The 17,005-nt window shown below is 32.4% G+C and overlaps 1 protein-coding gene and 1 pseudogene across 1 annotated transcript; both read left to right on the forward strand.

The window, feature by feature from the left end:
- The first annotated feature begins 4,415 nt into the window (after positions 1-4,415).
- Positions 4,416-5,237, forward strand: LOC124887032. The gene is made up of 2 exons (XM_047396197.1): positions 4,416-4,701; positions 4,783-5,237. The coding sequence occupies exons 1-2, from the start codon at positions 4,416-4,418 to the stop codon at positions 5,235-5,237; spliced, it is 741 nt and encodes a 246-aa protein (XP_047252153.1).
- A 9,201-nt stretch (positions 5,238-14,438) lies between these two features.
- LOC124887033 lies at positions 14,439-16,202 on the forward strand (annotated as a pseudogene).
- The last annotated feature ends 803 nt before the right edge of the window (positions 16,203-17,005 follow it).

Here is a 17,005-nt window from a genome sequence, read left to right on the forward strand (position 1 = left end):
AATTCATAATCTATATAATCTATCTGCATATATTCTGTATTATCTATTTTTATTTCTGATATTTGTTTATTTTTTGGATTTTTAGGTAATTTACAATCTCTAGCTAAATGTCCTAACTTTTCACAGTTATAACAAGTACATTCTTTTATAGATTTTTTCTTTCTATATGGTCTTTTATGTTTATAATTTTTTACATAATATCTTTTTCTTGGTTTCTTATATTTATATTTTGATTTTTTATATTTCTTATATTTCTTATGTCTTTTCTTTTCTTATAATATCTTTCTTCGCATCCAAATTGGGGTGCTATTTTATTTTTGCAACAGGCTAAATTTCTTATTAATGTTTTTTCCATTTTTAATTCTTCTCTATATTTTTCACATAAGTTTCTATACCATTGTTGTAAAAATTTTATTCTTGCTCCTAACGTATCTACTATTTTTGCTTCTTCCCAACTTTTTATTATTTTCGAACTAAATGGCTCGGGTAATTTATTAAAATATAATTTTCTTATTTCTTTACTTTCTTCTATACTATATGCTCCTTTGTAATAATATTCTTTAAAAGCGCAAGTATATTCATCTATATAACACATATTACATATTGCTAATTTTAGCATTAAATTTCTATTTGTATCTTTTTCTTCATCTTGTTCTTCTTCGATTGTTGTTGTACTACCAAATTCATCTTTTATAGCTGTTTCATATTTTTTTAATAATTCTATAGGTGTTAGTTTAGTTGTTGTTGATGATGTTCCTTCTATAGGTTTATTAGTTCTTAATACTTTTTTGCTATTTTCAGTTAAATTTGCAAACCATAGTTTTACTGATCCTATTAGTGTTTTTTTCTATATATTCCGGTGCATCTGTTATGTTTATATTATTATCTAATAATTGTTTTGTCATATATCCTATCCATAATTGTATTGTTTTTTCTGTATCTATTACACAGTCTAAGTCTATAAAGTTATAATTTTTATTCACTATTTGTTTTGGTATCCATTTATCATATTCATTATATTTTTTAAACTTATTCTTATAATATATAGGTTTTCTTATTTCTGTTGTTTTAGGTATTATATTTTCATTTTCTTTTTTATCAAGAGTATTTATTTCTGTGTGGGTACTTTCTAAGTTTTCCTCATTAATTTCTTTTTCATTGATTTCTAAATTTTTTGTATTTGTTAATATTTCTGTATATGTTTCACTATCTCCGGACTCATAATTATCTGTTTCTTCAATATCTATATTATTTATTTCTAATTCTTCGTTTTTTATTTCTAATTTTTCCTTAAATTGATTTACCTCGTTTAGTAATTTTTGTTCTCTATCTTTTTCTTCTTTTTCTTTTTGTCTTTGTTCATACAACTCTTTTAATATTTGTAGTTCTTTTTCTAATTCAGCAATCCTACTATTTTTAGTTTCTTCTATTTTTCGTATTTCTTCCATAGTTTGTTGTTTTATTTTTTCTATTTCCTTTTTCCTATCTATCTCTTCATTTTCTTTTTCTATTCTTACCATTGCTGTTAATTTATCTTCTAATTTTAATTCTTCTTTTTCTAACATTAGATATAAATGTTCACCTATTTTCTTATATCTTCGTCCTAGATTAGAAAATACTATTTTTATTTTTGATCCTTCGTAATTTTCATATATTTTTTCATCTATTATAAATTCTTCTTTATTCATTTTATCGTAAATAGTTCATGTTGATATATATATTCTAAACTATCTATTTGTGATTCCAATTTTGATATTTCATCTTTCTGTGTATCTATTGAGTTTTTACTAACTCCGGCAAATATATTATAATGTAGTCTTTTTATTCTTATTTTTAATTCTTTACGTTTTTCAGAGATAATTTATTTTAATTCTTTATATTGTTGTATTTTATTCATTTTAAATTATATTTATAATATCTTGGTGGATATCTAAATCTAATTTTATCATAATTAGGTGGTATGTGTTTCATTCTTCTGGATTTTAAATGTGTTATTAATTTTGATTCAATACTAGATATTAATGTAATTAAGTAGGCTAATTTTTGTGGATTTTCTTTTGTTTTATTTAGACTTATATATTCTGAATAATTACTAATTAAAGATTCTTTAATCTTTCTAAAAGCTTTTCTATTTTTAAATGGTCTTCGCATAATTAATTTAATAATTTTGTAGGTAAAATTTTTTTAACTCTAACTCTAAATTTAATTCTAATATTTGTTTCTCTTCCGTACTTTTTAAATTGCTGAGCTCTGATACCATTTGTAGGGGGTGCGCGGATTTAGTAGATCAAATAGATTCATTATAAGGCATAATCTATGCCTAAGGAAATTTTTTGTCTTGCAAATTTGTTTGCCTTGTAATTTCTTATAAAATATTAGGACACTCTTATTCTGTTGTTTATCACTTTGAAAGCTCGTTTGGTATGAGAGATAAAAGATAATTTATTGCAAAATTAATTTTAAGATGATTTTATTTAATTTTGATTGAGATAAAATTGCAAGATAACTTAAATGACCAGAAGTAGTTATCTCGAGATTGAAATGTTATTTTTATGAATATTAAAGATGAAATAACAATCTCAAAATGATTAATTTTAAATAACTTAGTTTTCTAACCAAACAAGCCCTATTGTTAAGAGGCAAAAATTGGAAACCACAAATTTGAGGTGTAAAATTAATGACTAGGGGGAGTTTGCAAAATAGACACTTTGAAAACTTATTTAAGCATTTAGTCACAAGTCTTGAAAAATTAGGTGAATACCCACTATAATGACATCATCACTTTAAACATATCCCTAGCACACAAGTTTTAGACATTACACTTTAGTCCACCACCTCATCCAATTAATATCTAATATTTTCCACCATTTTTTAAATTTCCCTATTTTTAATTAAAAAAATTGTCCAAGAAGCCACTAAAAGGAGTTCCTATTTTTAACCTATATTTTCTGATTCTGACGACTTTTTCGGTGACATTTCCAACAAAATCATGCTCATCACAACTGAAAATCTCCATTCTTTGTAATTGTCTCCATTGTTGTTCCATCCTTTTTGAAAAAAATTACAAAAAATATTTTTTCACCATTTTTACTAGATTGAAAATCTTTTCAAATCCACTCAATACCTTGTCATTAGATAAATTTCAGTAGTTTAGAAACCCTACACATATATTTCTCCATCCTAGAGCTAGGAGGGCACCGATTATATCCTAAATTCGTTCATTCATGTTTTTGTACGGAGGTTTTCATACCAGTCATCGACCAGTTATAGACCGACACCATAATCTATTATCGATTAGTATGGTCTACAATGACTGTAGATGAAGTAATTATCATTGATGGTGATTATATGGGTGTGGGGGGGGGGGGTAGGAGGAGGAACCTAACTATTAAAATTGGAAATCATCTAGCAAGGAGAAGGTACCCATCCCGCTGCATCGCAATGGTTTGTATGACGACATGATTTGAAGCGTAATTGAGAGCGGAGAATCAGATTGCGAGCCAAAGAACGTTGTGATTATCTATCTAATGAATGGGTAGGGTGAAAATGCATCCCATATTCATAAAGAATGATCGGCATGTGTCCTTATATATGTTGGATGTCGCAACCGATGGCTCTAGGCCATTAGTGAGGATAAATATCATCCCGGGGTCTCTGACAATTCCGCCACCACACTCGACAATCGATAAACATGATTCATTTGAAGATGAGAATTTTTTGTTCATCCAATGGATACGGAAGATCATCCATTGGGATCAGAAGATCCTAATATCTTTTAAGAAGAGAGAGAAGAGTGTGGATTAGGATCACAAATCAACTACAACTTCTCCGATGAAATTAATTTTTACGTAGATGAAATATTTAGCAACAAAAATAAGATGAAATTGTTGTTGGATGTAGCATTGGAGAAAAATTCTTTTGATTATGCTACGTTGAAGAGCTGCGACAAATTCTTTAAAGTGAAATGCATTTGTTCTAGTTGCACATGGATGTTGTGGGTGAGGAAGTATGAATGAATGGATAGATTTATCATCTATAAATACGTCGGTCACTACACTTCCAATGTCGAACATGACACGTGCAGCCATAAGAAAATCATGGCTAAAGTCATTGCATCGCTCTATGTGAACATGTATCGCGAAAGAAAAGGTCCGGACACTAGTTAGATTCAGAGGATCGTTTTCAAGAACTTTAGTAGTAGAGCAAACTATTGTTAATATTGTATGGGAGGTGTGATGTTCAAGAAAATGGTTCAAGGGACATCGGAGCATGGGTATTCCTGCCGGCCGACTTTTTCGTACATTATCGACGCTCTTAATGTTGGCTCTACCTATTCTATCGTAGTGAACAAGGATGATTGTAGGTTTAGGTACTAATTTTTAGCCTTGGTCCCTTGTATTAGGGGATTCACCCACATGAGAAAGGTTATTGCAGTCGATGACACTCATTTACACGGTAAGTACGAGGGTGTGCTGCTAAGCGCGGTTGCACAAGATACGAAGAACTATACTTATCCCATTGACTTTTGCATCATTGATAAGGAGAACTATATGTCTTGGATGTTCTTCCTTGAGAAGCTGAAGTCTATAGTGGTCGATGGACCAGATTTGTGCTTTATCTCCAATAGGCACAAAAGCATCGCCAACGACATTGCGAGGGATTACAACCATACTCATCATGGGTACTTCATGAGAAACCTTGGTAAAAATATATGGGTAAATCACCAATGTAAGAACACCTCTATCTAATCTACCACGCGGCAAAGGCATATTTTTTTTGAAGAGTTTAGTAATAATTTTGAGGAATTCAAGAACTATTGTCCCGAGACAGCCTTTTTCCTCGAGCATAACCGTGGTTTTGAGAGGTGGAGCAGGGTACATTTCCTCGAAAATAGGTATGATGTAATGACCACAAATATTGCCGAGTCGATCAACTCTATGTTGATTGCCAAAAGGGAGTACCCCGTGGCATCCATGTTCAATTCGATTTCTAAGAGGTTTGGTGAGATATTTAGGGAGAGGCGTGCATATGTCCTCAACTATAAGGATATCAAATTTGTGCCTGTCGCTGAAAAGATCGTAAAGGACAATATGTGCGAGGGTTACTCCTTTTATGTGAAGAACGTAAATGGGGACGACAATCAATTCACAGTGTTCGGCAGGGGTCTTACGACCAAAGTCAACCTATTGGAAAAGTTGTGTTCTTGTAGAAAGTTTGACTTGGTCAAAATACCATGAGCTCACGCGATGGATGCTTTGCAATTGAAGCACGATTATAATTATGGTTTGAGCATCTACGAGTATTCTTCGCCCGTGTATAAAGTTAAAGAGTACCTCCTTGCGTATTTGGAATCAATTAATGTTGTCCCTTTAGAGTCCGAATAGCGCATGCCATAAGAATTACGATACGTGGACATTATTCCACGACTAGTCAACACTAAGCTCGGAAGGAAGAAAAGAAAATACGTTAAGGGCATGGGTGAGGCTTTCAAGTCAAAGAGGAGAAACAAGTGTTCACTGTGTAAGAGACTCGGGCACAAGAGAACCACTTGTAATAACAGCTATCATAGATAGAATTATATGAATATGTATTTTTCTAAGTCATGGCAGTGTATGCATTTTGACAACCCTGCAGTGGTCTGATTAATGTTAGTTTTATCGATTTTACTCTGTGTCTATTATCGACCTCTTAAGCTATAGCATATCTTGTGTGTCAAGTCTATTGGGAGTATTTTTTATATACTAGACCATTTATTATCAATCCTATTTCATGTCTATTGAAAAACCCTATTTATTCAAATGAACAAATGAATAGTCGGGCATTTATGACACATAAAAAAAGCTATTGCACGTCCACTCACATGCTGCGCCGATTGGGTGTACGTTACCTACTCGACTTTCGTTAATCCATGCATCGATCAATCATTGGGCGGGAAGACCAAAGGAATTCTATTTTGGTTTATATAAACAACCATAAACTCTACACAATATTCATCTTCTTCAACCAAAAAAAATGACAAATACGACCAGATGTCGAAAATTTTACTTAGACCACGTAGAATAGTTTGTTTCCAGCTTTACCACGACCTTCTCCTCCTTCAAAAATTACCTAGACCGTCTCTTCTATGCTCTGGGTCAGGACAGGGGACACCTCCATCATAAACTCTGACGTATCGCCCGTATTTTATGGGCCATCGTGGAGAGGCTGAACATGAAGCCCGACTGTAGTCATGTGATTTTTTGATCCTCCCCGAGTTTTAACCTATTTTTTCAGCTTTAAATATTTTTATTTTTGTCCAATATTTATTTTAGATCTTATTTGATTTTTAATAATAAGTTTTAATTGAAAATAAATAAAGTTGTATTTTGAGATATGTTTATTTTTATTTTTATTTTAAAATAAATCAAAAAAATATATACTTTCCTTTTAAATTTTAATAAAAAATCTAGTAGTTTCAGTATTACTTTAATTATATTTATTTTTGACTATTTATAAACATTTATTGTATTTTTTTCAATATAAAAATAATTAGTTATTATTATTATTTTATTTATTTTATTTTTTGTTTAATATTATTATTATTATTTTCTATAATAGTAATTAAAAAAACATAATAAATAAAAAATAAAATAAAAATTTTAAAATTCAAAATCCTAAACTACCCAATTGTTCCCCCAAGACACCCCCTATTTAAGGACTCTTCCTATAGACAAACATGGGAACTAAGGAACTATTCTGCCTACACTGTATCAAAAAGAAAAATCATCAGAAACCAGAACCAGAGTGTCACGATCTAAATGGCCATGAGTGGCACCCACACTAAACTTCTTGGGGGAGAACCATTTAAACCGAACTATTACCCAAACATTTAGTCAATATTAGATGATATTATTATAAAATTCAACATAATAACAAATATCAAGGACTGATTATTATTAATGCGGAAATTCAAAAAAACTACTTACTAAAATTTCCAAGACCCGAAAGTCATCGTACAAGAACTACTAACAAAGATCATATCTAATGTGATATCCAAAAGTAAAGTAAATAAAGAATGTTTCATTGCCCAAAAGATGCACAAGAACAAATAAGATGACCCATGGCAGCCTAGAGACGGAGTGATTACTCTTGGATCAAGATCTGCTATCAAACTCTAAAGGTGAGGTCATGTCTAAGCCTAGAACACTTTCTGCATTCAACAAAAGAAGAGTACAGGGTAGTATTAGTACAAACCACTCTGTACTGGTAGGTATCATAAGCCAACTCAATTTAATAACATGTACACAACATAAATCAAATAACAAGTAGACAAGCATCGTCACACAACAAATATTTAATGAATTAACAATACAACAACAACAGGTCAAACAATGCTAACAAATAAGCCACATAACCATCAAGAGTATCAATCATACTGTAAAAATCCACAGAAATAACACAAATATGTACACACATGCTATGAGACTTATTTTTTTCCACATAGTCATGACCTGTCGGGAACAATCTATGTTCATGTATCGTATCGGCATGGTACCCGATCCAACATAAATATAAACGTACCGGTGTGGTACCCGATCCAACATAAATATAAACGTACCAACGTGTTACCTGATCCAACATGAATATAAACGTATCGGTGTGGTACCATATCCAACATAAACATACCGGCGTGGTACCCGATCCTACATGAATATAAACGTACCGGCATGGTACCCAATCTAACATAAAAATAAACGTACCGGTGTGGTACCCGATCCAACATAAACATAACCAAGTATTATAAATATCAATTTACATAACCTCACAGCATGCCACACAATGTACCAAGTATACAAGTACACTTAAAGTCATAAGACAATTCCATCAAGTCAATTTTCAATAAACATTTGTAAACGCATTAACAATCCAAACATCAACAATTTCAAGCATGTCCGAGTACCAATCAACAAGTATTCAATTTAGGAGCATACACACAATTAAGTCGAGTCTAAACTCCAATTAAACTGTAACCTACCTCAATCAAAGAACTCAAAAGCAAGCTACTTTACAAGGGTCTTGCCCTTCCGTAAAGCTTTTGAATGTTTCAAATCTGTCCAACTACATAATTCTCATGATAATACGAATCAAATGACACCTATTTTGTAAATTCTCACTCTAATAATCTCACACCTATACCTAAATTGATCAAAAACCTGTCTGATTGTAACCTGATAAGCTAAAATTAAGGACTCAATAAATACCAGGAACTACAGGACTTACTATTCCATTTACAGGACATTACTTATAAACTTTCCACTTAGTCATTATTAACTAAATGATTAACTATCATTGATTAATTGAATTTCGTGTCCACTTATTTACTCGACCTATCTCTAAAAGCATAAGAAATAAATATTTCTCTATCCTACTTTATTTGTCGTGGTATTCTACCAAAATTAGTAGTAATATAGTACTTATTCTTAAAACACCCTTACTTTGCCCCTTTTCAATCATTAAAGCTAATGATTGTCATCATTAGAGTATAAAATTTAACTATTAATTAAACTTCCTAATTAAAGTGCACCAGAAGCTAATACTATCTAACTTACCCTAACATATTTAGCTTAACTCTAAATAGAGACATTGTATGTTTTCCATAATTATTGTTACTGCACGTGATTCTAATATTACTAATAGGAACAAATTTATTATCCACCACCTTGCAATCATCAGGTTATAATAATTCTACTAATTCCTTGAACTCTTACATAAAGGAAGTAACACCTGTAAGAATTATTCAACTTCAACTCATTGTAATTATATAGTTGCTTTAGAATCTTACTTGAAGCTATTTTGGGAGAAACCCTTCAAGACGGCTATGGGGAGTATTAAACTGAAACTACTGTCGGGGCTTGTTGCTCCCCATTATCCAATATTATCATTAAATAGGCATAGTAAACCCTTCTCACTTAAATTAATTTTTGTAGTAGCCACATAAGAAAATAAATTAAGACTTTGGACCATTAAATCACTATTAAATTTATTATTTAAAATACCCATGACTTTGAATAGATCCTCAAAATTTATCGGGACCTCGAGAAAATAATACTACTTATTCTATGAGTCATAATCCACGTATACAAACTACAGAGAGCACTAAAATAAAGAAATGAGAAAATTTTACAAACGATCGGGAGGATTGTTACATCAGATACTAATTAAACAACTGTTCGTCCTCGAACAGTAAAACACAAGACAAAAAGGAAAAATCAAGAATTACCTGTATCCACAAAAAGATATGGATACTTGCTACACATGTCTACTTCGGTCTCCCTAGTGGCCTCCTCAATAGGACGATTCTTCCACCAGATCTTCATAGATGCAATCTCCTTAGTCCTCAACTTACGGACAACCAAATACCTAGCCGAGCTTATGCATACCCCTACTGCCCCAGCCTCGAAAGGTTCAATCAGTATACAACAACACAAGACATATTATTCACCCATATATATACAACCTTCATATACCGAATGATAAGTATAGGTGCATACAGATGATAAGCGATGCACATGAAGGAATGAATACAAAGTACACAATCCATATCACAACTCATGGTAATTTTTCCCATTAGGACCATCGTTATTATAATCAACTTCTGGCCTTGCCAGATATCAACACATCATAAATATATCCTCCGGCCTTGTCGGGTATCAACATCATCACAACAGTATCCTCCGGCCTTGCTGGGTATTAATAACACACTACAAAACATGCATCAAATTGTGGGGATTAATTTTACATTTTGAGGGGATTTTAAACCCCAACAAATTTCATTTCCGGGGGTTCCCAAAACCCCCACAATACGAGCCGTCACAATCAAGTTGCGGCAGTTTTTTCTGACTGCCACAAAAAATTTGCGGCAGTTTTAAACCTCTGCTATTTGTATTTTTTTTAAAAATTAATGTTACAAGTTGCGGTGGTTTAAAACCTCCGCTATTTTTTTTTTAAATTAATGGGGCTAATCAATTTTAATTACTAATTATAGATTCTAATTTTAGCTCGATTTTAATTGCACCTTTAGAAATAATCTATAATCCAATATATGTTCAACTCATATATCATTAACATAACATGAATAATTAAATATAGTAATTGAAAAACATGTCAACAATTCGTTAAACATTAAACTTCAAAATTAAATATTCAACATTAACATCTTCAAACTCCAATTTTTCAACATTAAGTAGTATCTTCAAAATTAAACTTAAACATTAAGTACATCCAAGGCATATTGAATATCCAAGACCATTTGCAATGAAATCAATGATCGTCAATAGGATCAGAATCATCACGTGGTCTCCTTGGATACATAAAAATGCAAAGTATTAAAATCAATCAGATAAACTTTCAGTCCTTAGTATAAAACATTCATATTTGCGTACAACTAAAAATAACTAAAAACATCATGATAAATGTAGAGTGAGGTTAATAAGGGTAACTGATAAACATAACGACTTCTTCCCTTATTTTTTAAACTCATGTCCAGTCAAACAGTGCCATATAATTGGGACGGAGGGAGAGTTATGGAACATTCAATCATTTAAAGCATGCAGTTTATAGAACATTCAATCATTTAAAGCCTACGATTATGTAGAGTGAGGTTGATTAGGAAAAATGATTTTGCATCAAAAGAGTTACCCTCAGATTGACCATTTGATTACTAAATTACCCAATTAGTAAAGATGTTAATTCCGACCTCGTTTCCACATCAATTGTGAACTCTATATCAATCAGTTGTCATGGTTTTATGATAGTATATCTATCTTTTGGATGTTCTTACTTGAGAACTTTTTGGATTGTTCTGTATTTACTTTTAGAAAAGGAGAATTATTGTCTCTGTGTACTTCCAAATGAAACATCGGGAGGTGGCATTAGTCATAAATTTTGTATGTGATAGAATGCAAGAGAAAAGACTGGTAATTATCACTCATTCACAACATTCTACTTTGTTGCATTCTACTTTGGTGCTTTTCTGTAGCATTCTACTTTGGTGCATTTTGCTTTTCTGTTCACAGTGATTCATGACAAAGGAAGCTCCTTTACTTATTATAATTTTATGAACATTCTGATGCCCAGTACTTAAAAAAAACCAAAAGGCCCTAGCCTCAAGTGCCACAAATCCAAGTAAAAGCAGAAGAAAGCAGCAAAATTAATAAGGAAAGCAGTCATAACCTACAAGAAAGGAACAATAACGACAACAAAATAGCGTGATAATTGAAACACAATAAACATCCAAAGATGATAGATATCAGAAATAAGAACAACAAGAATATGGCTAGTACGATGAAAAACACCTACAACCTTCGAAAAACAAGACTCCACTACCTACTAACGTTCTACTATGACTAACCAAACGCAAGATTTGTAACTTTTTGGCACTATGATAATGGAAAAATATCCCGTTAGTTTCTGTTAGTTCATTTATAAGCTTATAGTGATCCCACAATGCTGAGAAGCCAATGCTATGTTATAGGAGGATTAACAGTAAAAACAAGTTGATGTTAATATTTACTGAAAGTATAAATAAAATTGCAAGCTCAAACACAAAGAGTATTTTAAATCTGAAGATGAATGAGTATACAGAGATCAAACATCGAGATAAAAAAAAGTAAAGAGAACTTTACTTACAGTTGTGGGAGAAACCATTGAAGAAAAATCAAAGAGCCCCACAAATTGTTCTGGTATCATTCCTTCTTTCATTATCATATATGCCTTCAAAGCACTCAATATTTGATTGTGAGAATTCATCATTTGATTGTAGTTTTCTCAACATTGGAAGGAACAAGAACCTCCACTACTTGATGCACTTGTACCACCAAAACGAGGTCTAATTTGTTGAAAAATTATACTAGGAACAACTCTTAATCCTAAACATCTCACCCTTCCAAAGTGTTCTTGCCCTAGCACCTTACCAACGGCATCATTTGGCGAAACTTGAGACTCATCTGTAGTGCTTTGGCTCAAAGCTGACTCAATTTTTTCCTACATATAGAAAATTTATTATCAAAATAAATTAATAATAGAAATTCATTTTACATACTGTGGCTGATTGCCCAATAAGAGTCTATGGAACATAAGTAAAACTCACACATATTTCTTTGGCCGCTTCATTAACATATGCTCCATCTTGATTCTTATGAGTAGCAATGTACATTTGTGCTCGTCCAGGCCATTGTCCAGTCTTGGCCATCCATAAATTAAAAAACATAATCAAAATAATTTACTATTTAGGAATATTACATTTGAGGTTAATTCACCCACCATTTCAACCCTTCTTGTAGCATTGGCTTTGGAGCCCCAGTGTGAGAAATTGTCTGTTTCTTTCGATTTTCTTTGAAGCATTTTCTTATAAAAATATATTTTAATGTCAATTAGAAAAAAATAAAGATACAACTATAAAGAAATACATTTACATAAATAGAGTGAAGTAGAAAAAAATAAAGATACAACTATAAAGAAATACATTTACATAAATACCTTTGTTGATTCTTCAAAATTGTATTCAATAAAAGAAATTCACTGATCTGGTGGAATCCCGTCCGACACCTTATCCATAATTTGAGCGTTACTTTTAAGTGGATCATCAACTTCATTCCACATATTAAGCTTATTTGCATCCCACTTTTTTCCAATAGATAAATAAATATGTCATCGTGCAACAATTTCTTGTGCGTCAAAGAAGAATGTGGGATTCAAAATAAAAATCTTGGTTAGCTTTTCTATTACATACAAATATAAAATTCAAAGACAAAAATAAAAAATAGTTGTCAGTCTCTAAAAATAATAATCGGTGGTATAGTCGTTAGAATTTAGAGCTTATACCTTTATAATATGATCGAGGACGCGATTGAAGTATGTCACTGGTAAATTCGACCATTTTTCAAAGTTTATTGGAAATAAAGAGCAATCACACTCTAAAATTCCACAAAAGCGCAAAAAGAAGGCTGTGTACTTCACCAAATAGTTCATCATAAATATCAAACTTAACCACGATACGTTCTTCACCTGTTAAATTTAGTACTTCCTTAGATTTTACTTTGATTTTCTTGACATTTTTTCACGAATCTGCAATAAGAAAAGAGATTAGTTAAAGTTATGAGAAACATTACATTGGATTAGAAAGGTTTGTTAAATATGCATTGAAAATCAAAAGTATTTACCTATTGCGTCTACGACCTAATGCATATTTGATTCACGTCTAGGATGTTTTTTGGGTACAGCCTGATCTGTGGGAGCTGCTTGTGACGAGTCCTCATTTGTTGGATCCGAATGTGATGTAGAATAAATTGATCAAGATGACTGTGATGAATCCTGATTTTCCAAACCCAGATGTTATGTAGAGTGAACTGATCGAGATGGTTGTGATGAGTCTTGACCAATCGGAGATGGATGTGATGTCAAGTGAACTGATCGGGATGGTTGTGATTTAGGACAAACTGTCGGACCTGGATGTGGCGTGTACTGGTCCATAGGATGTTTTGAGGTGCATGCTGAATTGGAGGAGGCAAATTTGCTGGCAGACATGCTGATTCAGTACCTTGTGATGTAGATACCGGCAAATCTAATTTTTGCTTTTTCGTCATGCGCTTGAACCTTGGCATATCTGCAATATATTGGTAAATATCCACATGTTAGTTACAATTACAAAACACGGATAGTGTTATTCATGAAACTGTCAGAAGTTTTCTGTACAAGACAATTCTAAAAAATTTTCTACACTATCTGTGATCATAGTTAAAAAGTCACATCAGTTTCACCAGCAATTGAGAAGTACTTTGCCAATGGCAATGCCATTTCTGCACCACCCTTGTAGTAAAACTTGAGTTCTGGAAATAACACTATTTTGTGCCTGGAAAAATTGAAATATGGCCTTAGACCTGTTAATATTTCAATACTTTCAGTTCTTGGACAAGTCAAGTGTTTCAAAAAGAGAAAGACCACCTGTAGAGCCTAAACCATAAAGAATAATAGAAGGTGGACACACCTGTTTACAGTTAATACGGGACTCACAGTCATGACAACGCCATTTCGAATTAGTTCTACTATGTAACCATCCACATTTTGGATTCAAACAACCAAGAACTCATGAAGAAGACAATGATTTAGAAATAAATGTAGAAATGGTATGTATTATTTTATTTCCATAAAATGCATGTTCTAGAGAAACAGAGTCTAGCTTGGTTATGTGTGCGTGTGTTAGTGAGGGTTAACAAAAGCCAGATAGAAGGACTACAACCCTTAAACAAGAGGTTACTATGGGAAAAAGTGCTTGAGAGTCTCAATTCTACCTCTCTATATTTCATAGTTATTGACATACTCCTAAAGTTACAAACTGTTCTGACATGATTAAGATTACAAGTTTTAATAGTAAAACTATAGGTTTGTTATCTTCTTTATTGATGAATATTGCATTACCAGAAATGTTACACAATATCACTAGCAATGGAGGTAATGGAAGCACAAAACTGAGCGTGCTTGATCGACAATGAGCGAGAATGAAGTGGTAGGAAGAATAGGTCAATCAACAAGAGATGAGTTATTTTAGTAGACAAAATGATCAACTGATGAATAGTTTTCATTAATCATCTGAAGCTTAACAGTTCCATGGTCTAATCAATGTAAATGATCAGAGTCTTAATGAGCTTGTGACTCAGGCAATTAAGTTAGACCCTTGTTTGGAGAATAATTGGGGTGATTTTGGGACCACTGGTACTAATGGTTTTGGTTATATACCAATTGGGGTTGTACATGGAGGAATGTCATACCCAACTGAAATGAATTATGCTATTTCAAGAACTACAAGCTGCCTACCTACCATGGCGGATAATGTTGTTTCTGTTGTTAAATGAAAAGAGACTATATTGAGTTCTAATAGAGGAAGAGAGAATTTCTAGAAAAAGAAAGTAGATAAAAATCAACATCTCAAGGTATGTTCACACAACTTAACATGGTATTGAAGAGATTGGTGGTTAGAGAGCATACTGAGATATAATATAACAAAAGGAACACAAATAACAGTAAGGAAAATTCTGATACTACAAATGAGAAGTCCAAAATTATTGAATATAAAGAGCCCAACTATATTGATGTTTCATATCCAACATATCTTTCATCCTCAAACATCATGAATTATTACTAGTTTGATCACGTTTTCTAGAGGCACGTATATACCACTTCTATGGTTCTTGATCTTCCAGTTCCTTTGATCTCTATTATTATAACCATCCTTATCATAACAATTATCCTTCTAATAGTTCTAATCTTGGTTTCCTAGGGAGTTAGCTCAGAAACACCCATCTGATTAGTAAGATAATTAGCCTACTCTTTAGAGTATAACTAGTTACTTTACCTTATAAACCTATAGTGCTCACCTTTTCAGTGCCACTTGCTAACAAATGTTTCGTAAGCAAGTCTATCTGTGTTTTCATATCATCCATGTCTTGGTCACACTCTTCCTCTCTTTTACAGTGTTCAACATAAATATTCACTAAGCAAGTATCACATGCAACCTCTAAATCTCTAGTATTCCAAGCCTTGTTAGTTTTAGTGAACCTGTATAAGATCATAATGTCATATGCATAATTTTGGGGCATAAAGGATCCCCAATGGCATTATTAGCTATTAACTTAATTATCGAGTTCTAGGACCTATCAAAGGTATCCATTAGATGTTCATCCATCAACTTAAGGTAGGGATAATGTTTTAGCTTCTTCATAAAATAAACCATGTTTCATGCAATTCTTTTCCAAGCAACTACCTAATAACAATAACAACAGTAAGAAAAATTCTGATACTACCAAGGAGAAGTCCAAAATTACTGAAGATAAAATGCCTGACTATTTTAATGGCAAAGCACGTCGGGGTCAAGCCACTGATAGCCATAGTTTAGCTGAAAGAGTAAGTTAAATATTTGGTCAAAGTGTTTTTACTACGTATAATTAATAGTTTACTCCAGTGAACAACTTAAACCAACAAGTTAATTCATATTTTTGGCAGGTAAGAAGGGAAAAATCAGCGAGCAGATAGGATTTCTACATGATTTGGTACCAGGATGTAACAAGATCACAGGGAAAGTAGGAATGCTAGATGAAATAATCAACTATGTCCAGTCTTTTCAAACACAAGTAGAGGTTAAAAAACCAAGAAACAATTGTCTGGGCTAGCTTTCGCGCATGTCGATTAAGTAGACTGCCACAGAGAAAACTAGATAATAAAGTTACAGTCCATAGCTATTTTGTAGAAGGCAAGACTAATGATAATTTTACTAGTTTTAGAAAGCAAGACTAATCAAAATTTTCATTAGATCATAATATATAGTTACAAATTTGTTGTTTTTCCTCTCTACAATATCTTTCATGTCAGATAAAATCAAGTATGGCTTGCAGCTATAAATGTTTGTATAAAGTGACCATTAAATGTTTGTATAAAGATAGATAGGAAGAAATGGTCGAAAGCCTTTAAAGAACTGAACTTTACAAGCACACAACCGTTCCAGCAGAAGCAGAAAATGAATGAACAAAATAAGAGAAACAAAGTACCTTAATTCAACTTCTGTTCCACTATAGAAAACAACCACTCTTATCCACTCATAGCTCTAAACACCACACTGCAAAACTAATAATTTACAATAATATAGCATTAAGAACAAGAGAAGTAAAAGAAACAAAGTACCTTAATGCAAATTTTTCTCCATGGAGATAATTAACTAGCACGACGAATGCAAGTCCAAATCTTCTTTGACCTACAGACAAGGATATGATTACCATTACAACACGTCTTTTATTTTTCAATGGGTGCCAGCCAATACTGATATACAACACACAAGCTAGTAAAATTGAACCTCAGAATTAAACTCTATGATAGGGCCGGAGGCAATCAGGAATAACAACATCAAACACAACCGCTTTAACAACCAGCATCTACCACAGAGAGGGATAACTTAAAGATGACAGGCAATTTAACACAT

This window comes from Capsicum annuum, chromosome 9 (assembly GCF_002878395.1).
Source record: "Capsicum annuum cultivar UCD-10X-F1 chromosome 9, UCD10Xv1.1, whole genome shotgun sequence".
NCBI classification, from domain to species: domain Eukaryota; kingdom Viridiplantae; phylum Streptophyta; class Magnoliopsida; order Solanales; family Solanaceae; genus Capsicum; species Capsicum annuum.